Below are 12,600 nucleotides of genomic sequence, written 5' to 3' on the forward strand. Positions count from 1 at the left end.
GATTTTTTTGGGGGGGGGGGGTCTCATCATCATCGTTATCATAGCAAGGGGGAAGAGTTTTTCATCCCCTACAGTGATTCAGATGAAAATCACTTCATTTTTCATGGGAGGACCCTTCCTCCCCCCATTAGCCTAATGGAAGATTCCCTTCTGGTGCAAATAGTAGCTTCAGAGGAACCAATTTTATTTCATCAGGAGTGCAGCAGGGAAGGAAAGTGTTAAACCCCACACACCAGCTGTAATTATGATACTGGCATTTTTTTTATTTAAAAAATGTATGTTAAATGTTTTTCTTGGCCCAGATAAGTGGACCAAGCTGGTTGCCTTGATTTCACAATTAGACCAAGCTGTTTAGTGCTTTTTTGTAAACATATTGTATTTGCAATAATGCGTAATACTGTAGATATCAAGATCCTGCTGGTTTTTTTTATATTAGTCTATTGTTTACCAGTATTCCAAACATCACTCATTGTTTCTTTAAATCCTGCCCCCATTCCTACCCTATCTATACGTTAAAAAAACACATCAAATTGTGCTATGTACACATTAGAATGTTGCAGTGCACATCTCTGACTTAAAAAAAAAGTATAACATCAATCAGTACAAAAGACACAAAAATACTGAGTGGTTCAATCAGTCCTCTTAAGGTCATTCAACATTAAGAATAGCTGCTTCTCTGTTTCCATTATGAATGACTGTTATCTTTGGGGTGCATGTTAGTGAGGTATCATGCTGTATCTATTTGCACAACCCCCCACCCATTAAACTGGGAACATATTGAAAACTCTGTCCCACCACAATTACTGTGGAAGAGGCTCGGCATCAGTCAATAAAGGCACTTCTTTTCTATACAGATACAATAATGGTTCAGTTCAAAACTCTATCCCTTCTGGTGCAAACCAGGATAATTCAGCTGTTATGAATGGAGTGTTTTGCTAAATTCTCATTGTATATATAGAAAACAAAAGGTGCCATTCTGTGCTCTCACTTACTTGGGCGTAAGCCCTGTTGAACTTAGAGGCTTTCTCCTGAGTAAACATACATAGGATGGCACAAATGTATTCAAGTTTGAAGAAGATGAAAGATGAAAGGCAAAGCATACCCCCCCAAAAATGTTCACAAGAACACAAAGGACTTCTGTACTGTTTGCATATCCTAGTGCTTCCTGTTTGGGTATCTTCTTGAAAAATTGACCTGCAATTCAATAATTTTTGTGATGGCTTTGAAATATTATTATTATTATTATTATTAGTGGTGAGGCATGGAGAGTGCTCCAAAGAATTCAAAGTGCCTGCTCTATTAATGAATGACACAGGCTTTTAAACAATAGATGCTTGTTCCCCAGCTACTGCAAATGCTTAGAAAGAACTATATTGCCTTGTATACTCAATAGCTTGGTAACAAAAGACTGTTTTTCTTTTATTTATTTTTCCTTCGAATGGATTTGATGGTTCACTTGAACTTTAAAAAATTGCATAAAGGTTTACCAGTTACTGCAGAACTCTTCTGTCAGGGTTAATATCTGTGTCTATGTCACAGAGACATGCAGGAGCTCATGCATAGTTGTAATCCTCGATACATCTTCTGTTTAAAGAAGCCAAAGCTATGAAGAATTTTGAATATTTAATCTTTAAAAATTTAATTTTACATAGAATTTTTCAAAAGTTGCTTTTAACATTCACACTGGTGTTTCAAGCTGTTAAGGGAATTTTTTCTCTTGCAATTATGGTGAGCGAATTAACTCTTATCTCTTTAAAAGAGAGGAAGGGCTTGGCATCTCTCCCTTTTCTAGACAGTAAAACCTCAATTATCTGAATGACCTTAATGCAAGGAAATGCTAATCACACATGGTTGCTCTGGCATTAGGTTAAGTTGGAAACACATTTTAAATTTGGTTACCTGACTTCCAAAGAGTAGGGACTCTTTATTTTATTACTCACTGGAAATATTTTAAAGAAAGCTAAAGCTAAATAAAATCATACCGATCTACAGCATTAGCACAGAACAGGAATGAAGAAGTGACTTGTGACATTTGTGAGGTAACTTCCATGCCAGGATAGAAAACTAGCACCTGGAACTTTTATCTGAAGCTGAGTGGCATTGCCATTAAGTTCTGGTAAAACCAAGGAGACTTTGTCTGATCTAAATGTTTACCATTACAGTGCCAAATGCCAAAGTCTTCAGCTTAAAGCAGAAATACAGGGAGGGCCATAGACAAGTAAAACATCATTGGTTTAGGAACAAATGCTTGGTGCCTATGGAGAAGGGCTTATGGCTCAAGTGGTAGATCTCTGGATAATTTGAGGTACATCAGCAAAGCTTTCTTGTTCCTAGCTGATCAATAGTAACAAAAATTAAGCATTAAATGGGGTGGAGACCCACTGGGGAGGGTAGTAGTAAACCATGGATCTATTTTGTGGAAGGACTCTAAGTTCAGGTCAGTTCTGGTAATACGCTGAGCTCAGAGTCATTTGTACCAAGCTCAGGTTGATGGATCTTGATTTAAAGGTGGGGGGATACAAGTAGAGTAGATCCTTCGAGCCTGAATTGTGCCCACACCTGGCTTAAGGGATAGCCTAAGTGGGGGTGGCTGTCTAATCAGCAAATGGAGCTTTCCATATACCTTCTACATGTAGATAAATGCAAAGCCAGGAAGACTTCTAGGACCAGAATGGCTAGATTTCGTGTAGACCTTTTAGTCTTAAGCATGTGCTTGTTTCACCTAGAGGCTGGTTAGGGACCTGGAGACAAATACCATGGGAAATGTTGCTTCTTTCCCTCATTGGTAGTGCATGCCCCAGAACTAGGAGCTTACATAATGTTTCTTACACGTGAAGCTGAGTTTGATGCTTTAGAAATGCATATGTATAATCTTCTCCCAGACAGCATTCTGTTAATACTGCTATTCAAATGACGAATGGAAAAAAAAGACTGGACACACTGACTGACATTGTATTGGGACCGGAGTAACAAGATCTGTTATACAAACAATACAAACAGAAGTAGTGCCAGTACAGAGCTGCTCCACTGGAATGATGGTGCCAAACTGGCATTATTTTTTAACATACACTGCACTCTTGACCAGGACCCATTGTTTGGCAAAGGCTGTATTCCTGCAACCTTGCACATGACATTATAAACGTCAACTGATCTGATTGGCGCGGCTCTGAAGTTAGACTTGAAATCTGAAACAAAATGACAATGAGGCATTTTAGATCAGTAGCGTACTTTGCAATGCTGCAAGCTAAATTAATATCACCTGAAATTAAACGTTTGCCTCACTTTTGCATGAGGTCAGAAAGCCTTTAGCAACACAAACAAAAGTTAGCAAGCATGGTCCACATTTAAATGTTCACTTTTCCCCATAGTACTCTCATGAAGGCTTACTATACCAGTTAGTCAGCCTCAATGTGAAGTTGCTTTCAGTCGCTACTGCACAGTTATTAGTGCATGTTGTGAATCGGCCCTGTGGTCCAGTATCAGAGGATCTGAGAGAACATGGAAGAACCTCCTAACCTAATGACTGGATCTTGCTGACCATGAGCAGGTGTGGGTATTTCCAAAAGTATTGTTTAAGCAACATTTTGTTGTTGGTTTGGTATCCTGTATTCTGTGTTTGGCGTTGTCTGCTACCCACTGTTCTTTTGCCTTTAATCACATCCCTGAATCTTGACTTCAGGTTATGCCGCAGTTTACTTTTCCCACTAGCAGAAGGATCCAATTTGGATGAATTTCACAGTAACAACTCTGCTGCAGTCCTTGCCATCCTGGATCAGTTTGGGACAGAATCCAGCTAAGGCTTATTTCTGCAAAGTAATTTTGACTGTATGTTCCGTTTCTCCATATATTGCTGTCGTGCCACATTAGCTCTGTTAGTATCCTTGATAATCTTAACTTTTGAGATATTTGCTCCATTATGTTTTACTTCCTTTTTCCACTCATAGTATGTCCAGCTATGGGGAACAGTTACATTTCAGTTGTTAAGCATCTATTTTGCAGTTTCAATTCCGAGCATCACCAGGCTGGCCCTGGGAAGGCCTACTGCCTAAGATCCTGAAGAACTGCTGCCAGACAGTATAGATAATAATATGATTAAGATTAAGATCCCTTCCCTTCCCTTCCCTTCCCTTCCCTTCCCTTCGCCTCGCCTCGCCATGCCATGCCATGCCATGCCATGCCATGCCATGCCATGCCATGCCATGATTTAGGTAAATCAAATGACAACCAAGAGAATACAGTGGGTCCTAAAGTATATCTCTCAGGTGTCAAAGGCCTAGGTAAAGAGTTGCATTTTCAGCTTACAACAAGGTAAGGTTAAGGTAGGTAAAGAACCCCTGGATGGTTCAGTCCAGTCCAAGGTGACTGGGGTTGCGGTGCTCAACTTGCTTTCAGGCCGACGGAACCGACGTTTGTCCACAGGCAGCTTTCTGGGTCATGTGGCCAGCATGACTAAACCGCTTCTGGCACAATGGGAACCGGGGAGGAAGCCAGAGCGCACAGAAATGCTGTTTACCTTCCCACCGCAGTGGTACCTATTTATCTACTTGCATTGGCATGCTTTCGAACTGCTAGATTGGCAGGAACTACCAATCTTAACACCTCAGAGAGGGTCTGTTGACCTAGATGGACCAATGGTCTGAATCAATATAAGGCATTATGCTCCAATGTAAGACACTGAGATAACATAGCAAGAATATATATAAATGCACGCCCACATGTTTTTTACCATTTTGTGCTTGGGTCCTACTTGATAATAAAGAACCAACTCAGTCCTCCCAATTATAATTATAGGATGTGGTTTTTCACAATGGTTAAATCAAAGGCAGTTGAATATGTTGCTGGTGATATAGCCTTTTTTTATACCAATTGAGGAAATAATGAACCTTATCCACCCCATTCTGTGAGGGGGAGATGACTTTGGATGTACTTTGGACTGAATATGCTTAACAGACAAAGGATAGACCGTGAGACTTCATCTTAGCCTTGAATAATTTTGAATTGCTCTGGTTCCAGGAAATCAAAAAGTACTGCTTGGAATACTTTTGTTGAGTTCAGTAGAAAGAACTTATTTCTCCAACAAAAGCTGGTTTTCAATGCTTTCACAAATAAAGATACTCCTCTGATAACAGACAAGTAACATGAATAGTTTAAGGATTGGATCAAGGTGAAATGTTTGAAAAATTGCTCCTTGTTTACTGTGAGTGGAGAGAGATAATTTCCCCGTAAGGTTTGAATGATGGATTATTTTTCTTTTAACACAATAAAAAGTACACAGAGCCTTGACTGTAGGCAGAGGGGTCCAAAATTTGCAACTCCAAGAACAAAAACAGTTCACGACAAGCCAGACTTTTGATAAACACAGGGGGGCACAGCTAAATGTTTCCTTCTGCCAATATTACTCAAGAACATCCAAAGTAGCTGATGAAATCTCAGACTACTGGCAACCTCTCAACCCAGCACAATTATCATAGCTTTCAAAAGAAAATTGCCTTTAACTATAATATATATCCTTGAGTGGAGGCTTACACAGACCTACCGTACTTAACAGGTTTACTTTTAACTGCAATGTCTGTGCATTGTAATATTAAACAAAATAAACATTCCCCTATTTTGGAGGGCGGGGAAAGGAAATAATTTTACAGCATTGAGAAACTGAGACTTTAGTGTCATCAGCCCAGTCTTGTGGAAGACCCTGCCAATAGAGATTGAGCGGTCACCTTCTGTGCCAACTTTTAAACCTTTCTATTCCACCAGGCCTTTGCAGGCAATAAAGAGTACACCCCCCACAATGGTATACTGATGCTTGTTTTTAATTCTTTTGGTTTTTAACTTGCTTTTAACTTTTTAGGATTTCATATTGTTGCAAACCACTGTGATGTATATTTTGTTATAAATATTTTTATAAAAAAAATACTGCGTATATTGCTCTGGCCCGTGACAGATTTAGGATTAGGATTTAAATAAGATTCCATATTATGCAAGATTTACACTTTCTCATTCTGTGCTCTCTAAACAGAAAGACATTTTATTAGTTGTGCTCCCTTATGTAGTTCATAATGGCTAGGACAATATATTTTAACAAAGTCGCTGGAAATACGCTGGTAAGGCAAGTTATATGCTATTTTCCCAAGCAGTGTAAAACAAGGCATAGAAGTTGGAAGTAGAGTAACACTTGTTTCTGCTTCATTTGCACAGTGTGAGGAACCTTAGGCCCTCTAAAGGTAAAGGGACCCCTGACCATTAGGTCCAGTCGTGACCGACTCCGGGGTTCTGATCGGCAAGTCCTAGGTTCTGTGCTTTAACCCACAGTGCCCTCTAGACATTGCTAAACTGCAACTCCCATTGTCTTTGGCCATTGACCATGTTTGCTGAGGTTGATGGGAGTTGGAGTCCAATAACATCTGGAGGGCCACAGGTTTTCCACACTTGTTGTAGCAGAAAGACTGAATCTGCACAATTAACTAGTGTCCACATACACTCAACAGAGAGCACCAAAAACTGCATCTGTTGCAAGCAAGGAAGGAATAGGGTGATTATCTACTTCTCCAGTTGACCTACCTGGCCCATATGCAAGGAAGAATCCTCTCATATCCACCAATTCATTATCATAGCCATGCCAACCATTCTGCCAGGCATCTCTTTTTCCAGTTCCATTCTCCCAGAATGGAAGCTTTTCTTTGCTCTGCAGGGGAAAGAAATTCTGTTTAACGTGAGTGTGTTACACATCCCAGGCTTCAGTGCTGAACATAGTTATTGAGAAGAAGTTCCACTGTGAAACTAATTAAACTTCCTTCCAAGTAAAGGTGATCATCCAGATGAATGGATTTAAAGAATGGAATCATTAAATTAAGTAATTGTATTTAATTGTTTTGAAAAAAGGTCATACAGCACTACAAATACAGAGCCTACACATTAAATGACTGAAGCACAATCCTGTGCATGCCCACTCAGAAGTAAGTCCCACGTTCAGTGAGACATGCCCTAGATAAGTGTGCATACTGTATAGGATTGCCATGCTAGTTTTAATTTAGCACTGCAACTTAGTCCTCCATAGACATAGGGTTGGTAAAATAAAAAATAGGAAGGGCATCCTAGATGAGAGCCCTGTGTAAATGGGTTTAACTGGTCTTTTAGTTGATATAGATTAAATACCATTACACAATATTATATTAACACAAACAGGTCAATAGTGTTTTATGAAGTGACTGCCCTCATCTTTTCAAAGAGCAGGAAGAAAGCTCAGACATCCTTCCAAGCTACATCCATGATTGCGAAAACAATTCAGGATGACTCGTCTATCAAGGAGATATTTGTGAGTAAGCATCGAGGAAATTTAAGAAAAGGCCTTGGTATCTCTTCCAGCTACCCCATGAACCCCCATACTAGAGAGTTCTGTTCTGTATTCTGCATCTTTTAAACCACAATTAAGCCTTTGTTTGTCTCCCACCAAACAAAACACTACTGTACCAGTAAGCCAAGAACAAACTTTGATTATAACTTATGGGATTATTTTTTTTTGAGAGAGAGATACAACCTATGAGCCCAAGTTTGGACATAATGCTAAGCCAAATACTGGAGCAGAAATGGGAAAGAGAAAAGTGGCCCAATTTTAGCCCTGTGCACCAGCACACCGCACATTCACCTTTAAACAATAAACTGTGGTTTATCACTTCAGCCACAACAGCTGCAGCAAGCAATGGTTTTGAGAAGAGCTGGCTTTGATCCTTCTTTTACAGGAATGTATGCTTCACTAACACAGTCCCCATTTTCCATTGTCATTCTGATAACTCTGGCCCTGTTTTTTGACTTCTACCTTAGCTGAACTACTGTGGTGACATATTAGTTTAATAAGAAAAACTATAATACATTTGAATGTATTATCCCATACATTCAATATGTTTGATTTTATGTACTGAAAGTTGCTGTGCTTTTGGACTTCATTCTCAACAGGCACTGATAGGCATTTTCTTCATACGTGGACCTGAGCAGAGGGCACTTTTGATTTATTAGTTTTGATACGCTGCTAGATGAGCCAACAGCAACGTCTAGCAAATTTTGAAAGGTTTAACAAGTTATGTCATGCTGGCATAAGACTATTTTACAAATTAGGTAAGACTTGGCAGGCCATAGGTTAATGCTAGCAAACGTGGTAGACGTTGTGCAGACCACTGACAGCCTGGAAATGAAATAAACAGAGCAGCGGTGTAAAGGGGCTCTGGAGTTAGAAGGGGGAGCCAATTTTCCCCCTTTGTTCACTCTGAGTGCTGTCAGTAAAAATAGATAGAGAAAAGGAAACAGATTTAATTTGTCAGCTAGAATTGTTCAATTATCTAGTACATCTGCTGACTATTAAATACAGAGAAATGTATGGATACTCAAGGGGCTCCTGAGTTTTTAAAGGTTTTTATTTTTTTAATGACTACAGTGCTGACAGGCAAGGATTCTCATCATAAATAGAAGGAGATAAAAATCAAAAGGGATTCCAGCATCAGTTTATTGTGTTACTAGCTCAAATTCACTGAAGCTATAAATTGGAAGGGCATCATTCTTTGGATCGAGCCATTGCTCACTCTTGTTGGCATACAGGAAGTGGAATTTGAATACCCCATCACTGGAAGCAGTGGCAGATTTTATGCTGCAACTGTGTGTAGCAGAAATCATGCATCTCTCCACTGTATAAGCCTAAAATCCAACACAAGTGATAATGTGTCGTGCCAGTGACATTCAAGTTTTGCATATTTGTCACTGGCAGGACCCAAACCCAAGGTAACTGTACCTATATTTTGTTGGGAAGTAATAAAAAGTAACAAATCATAAATCAGTTCTGACAGCTCTCCAGATGTGTGTAAGGCCATTGTTTTCATGGCAGCCCCTACTAATTTTTGGAAGGAATATGGCATGGTGGGCAAGAAAGGAGACACCTACCAAATCAGCTGTGTTTCCGCGTTGGAGTCCTCTAACAGGACAATCATAATAAGAACCACAGCAACCAAGGTTAAAATAGTATTGAGCTGGAAATTCAGCTTTATTTATTTAAGAAGACTTCTAGGGCTGACTGCTCTCCTGGTGTCAACCAGCTTCTAATGAACTCTGCTTTGGGCAGTTGGCCTCCAAGACAAAAGAGACAGTAATGGGTGATACAGACAAACTGGAACAAGATAGCTGGCTGAGGTGCTCTGCCAACTTCCCCCTACAGCTGGTGTGCCTGGACCATGTAAACTATGTTTTATTTTAATCTTTTGTAATTTTTAAATGTGTGTGTGTATCCAAAATGACGGATGATATGCTGATAATCTGTTAAAGTAGGCACACGCATCATCACTCACTTTTACTAAAAAGATTTAAAATTTTACTTTCATTTTGCACACTATTGTTTCTCCTGTGAGCTGCAAAACTGCATTCAACTATACCATGTTTCCCATATCTGGAAGACTGTCAGTCCCTCTGTCATGGGCCAGGAGTCAGCTTTGCCTGCTGAACAGCAGCCTGAAGGTGGAGAGACTCCACCTGCAGCTGATCAGCCTTCAACGACACAGAAGAGGAGACACTGATGAGAACCAGCTGGTGTTAGCTTGTTTAAGCAAAGCTTCCAGCAGCAGTCAGGTGCTGGTAACAACACTTGCAGTTCATGGCCCAACCTTGCTGCTTCCTGCTTGTCTTGACCCCCGATCTTCAGATTCCCTGATCCCTGGACTATCTGATGACATGGATTGCTGTTTGCCTGACCCTAGGACTGGACCTGACTTTGGATGCTGACTCTCCTTCCAGGCAAGTACACCTCAGAGGCTCTTCTGGTTGGTTGGCCTTCCACTCCACTGCACATAGTTGCTCAGCAGCAAGACTAGACACCCTCTCCCCACACCAAGAAATCTCCCACCATTATGTGCTACCCACAGTTTGAGGGTTACCCAAGAAATCAAAGTGAATTTAACCACTGGGCTATAATTTAGGACCAGATGTAGAATTGAAGATTTTCTCAAGACAGGAAAATCATTACACCTGTAGGTGTTCTATATGGTAGGAAGCTTAAAAATGAGATCTGATTGTATGCAAAATGGTGCAGATGACTAACATGACAAAGACATTTCTGACATCTGTGTTCTGCTTATGCCTTTTCAAAATGATGTGAGATGGAGCAATTAAGAAGAAAAAAACATTTTGAGTTGCTGAGACATTTTCTACAATAACACCTTAAAAATATATCAAATACAATATTTGATAGGTTTGGCAGCCATTTTACAGTCCCTTTGATAGGGAGGAAATTAAAAATCAATTACTCGCTATATAATAAAAAGCTATTTTTAAAATTCTGTTCTGTTAATAATGAAAGTGGTTCAGGAACAACTGGTATAGTGGAAAGCTATTCTCAAAAGCTAGAAACAATAAAAAATTAAGAGTAGGAAGAGACCTACTTACTCCAGAAGAACCTTACCAGTATCAGCAATGTTTCTAACATTTAGAGAGAGAAAACATTTAATGTAAAATGCTAATCCACCCTGTACTAGATATTGTGAAAATAATTTTAGAATAAACCAGTTAATTAAAATAGATGTAAATATCTCCTTATATTCCTGAAATGAAAATGTGATTTCAGCTTTTCAAACAGTATATGTTAACTTTAATTTTCTTCCAAATATGGTTATATTGAAACACAGCCTTAGCTTAAAACGACTCATACAAACTATCAGTACAACCTATGACCCAACAAGCAAAATAAAGCATATCAACCATGTATGGTGGCCCACAAGGGACTTATTAAACTTCCTGGTTTTGCTATAGAGCAAAAAACAAAAACAAAAAACAGGGGACTTATGAAGCACCAGACAGGCCACTATTCATGCCTGTCTTCTGTTTGATGGGTCACAACTTGTATAGCCCTGACACAGATGATTTACCTCCACTATGAACCATCCTTCTTCAGCGACAAGTGTCAAAGGAGAGACAAATTTCCCTTCTTTATAATAAAATCGAGCAGGGATATCCTCTTTCCTGTAAACTGTCATATGTGGCACATTTTTCAGTTTGTTGTATACCTGCAAAGAAAGAAAAGCTATGAAGCCTCAATGCACATCATAATTGCTAGCATGGACTGCCCTAGCATCACACTGCCCTAAGATATATGGCCTTTTAAAAACAGCTATTATGGGAACACTGTGGGCTTACTAACTTGTGCAGAAAATCCCATGAAAAATATTCCTTTTAAAATATTGAGCTTGGATATAATTAAAGGAGGGGAAATTAGACTTCTGCACCCCCATCTTGCTGAGAAATAATGTATTTGCATTCCTAGCTCAGCCAGTCACAAAGCTAGGGAGTAATATTTTGAAACATATTAAGGTTGCAGCCCTGTGCACATTTACTTGGAAATGGTGTCTGGCGAAGTCGGTTTCTCAAGTTCTAATTTTTCTTCAGTTCTCCACATATCCACATCAATTTACTATTACAAAAAATTGTCAGTGAATTTTGCCTAATACTGCACACATAATTTTGCAAATCCTATTTCCCTAATGTAATGCATTTTTGTATGTTATTTTCATGAATATGCGTTTTTGTGCACCCTTTGCCATAGTGTGTGCATTTTTGTACACGTTACTTGGCCAAACTACGGCTTGGCTGGTAGCATTATGGCAGCAGAAGGCACAGGAAGGAGCCAAGTGGCCACTTTTTGTTCCATGCCCCAGCCTTTATGCCTCAGTTAAGCTCAACTGTGGTTTAAAGTGACATGTAGACCCTGCTGATAAAATCTGACCTATTGATGGGAAGGTGATTCAGAGGTCATGATGATGCATAAAGGATGGACCAATCTCTTAGGCTGAGCCTAGTTTGTTAAGGGCACTATAGCATCATTGCCTTAGGGCAGGCTTCCTCAACCTCGGCCCTCCAGATGTTTTGAGACCACAGTTCCCAGCCTCCCTGACCACTGGTCCAGCTAGCTAGGGATCATGGGAGTTGTAGACCAAAAACATCTGGAGGGCCTGCCTTAGGGCTACGATGCATGGCTGTAGGACACTAGCAGAAGACGTGTAATTCTTCCTAGTCTAGGTTCTTCACCTTCAGTAGACCTTCAGGGGGTTATTGGGCTGTTTTTGTTTTGTTCTTTTGATTGTTTTATTTATTTCATTATTTATTTTGGGTTTTTATTTTGTGATTTTTATCTTGTGAACTGCCCTGAGACCTATGGGTATAGGGCGGTATACAAATTTAATAAATAAAATAAAATAATAATACAGTCGTACCTCTAAAGTCGAACAGAATCCGTTCAATTTCCGAAACATTCAGAAACCAAAGCGCGGCTTCTGATTGGCCAAAGCGTGGCTTCTGATTGGCTGCAGGAAGCTCCTTCAGCCAATCAGAAGCTGTGGAAGAGCCACCCGATGTTCGGCTTCCAAAAGAAAGCTTCGAAAACCAGAGCACTCACTTCTGGTTTTCGATCATTCAGGAGCCGGAACGTTCGACTGAGGTACAACTGTAATTAATAATAATAATAATAATAATTAATAAGAATGTACTAGGACCAGGTTCTTTCCTGTGAATGCACAAGTAACGCCCGAGTGTGGAGGCCAAGCAGCAGAACTGGGTGTTAAGCGGTACAGGAAAGAG

At 39.8% G+C, this 12,600-nt stretch overlaps 1 protein-coding gene and 1 long non-coding RNA gene across 3 annotated transcripts in view; one reads left to right on the plus strand and one right to left on the minus strand.

The window, feature by feature from the left end:
• On the plus strand, window positions 1-10,862 carry LOC310685730. Of its 2 annotated transcripts, XR_014515446.1 has the most exons (4): window positions 1-2,305; window positions 3,680-3,825; window positions 7,231-7,312; window positions 9,732-10,862. It is a non-coding gene; the product is annotated as an uncharacterized lncRNA (long non-coding RNA). The 2 variants fall into 2 exon arrangements; XR_014515445.1 differs by having other exon boundaries at window positions 7,231-10,862.
• ENPP6 (ectonucleotide pyrophosphatase/phosphodiesterase 6) overlaps window positions 2,939-12,600 on the minus strand; it is a 27,584-nt gene continuing 17,922 nt past the window's right edge. The window contains exons 6-8 of the mRNA XM_083458392.1: window positions 10,896-11,033; window positions 6,559-6,682; window positions 2,939-3,185 (exon numbers count right to left, since the gene is read on the minus strand). Coding sequence (XP_083314518.1) covers window positions 2,980-3,185; window positions 6,559-6,682; window positions 10,896-11,033 — 468 coding nt within the window. The 3' untranslated portion in view covers window positions 2,939-2,979. The remainder of the gene's footprint in view (window positions 3,186-6,558; window positions 6,683-10,895; window positions 11,034-12,600) is intronic.

This window comes from Podarcis tiliguerta, assembly GCF_965153285.1.
Source record: "Podarcis tiliguerta genome assembly, chromosome: 9".
NCBI lineage: Eukaryota > Metazoa > Chordata > Lepidosauria > Squamata > Lacertidae > Podarcis > Podarcis tiliguerta.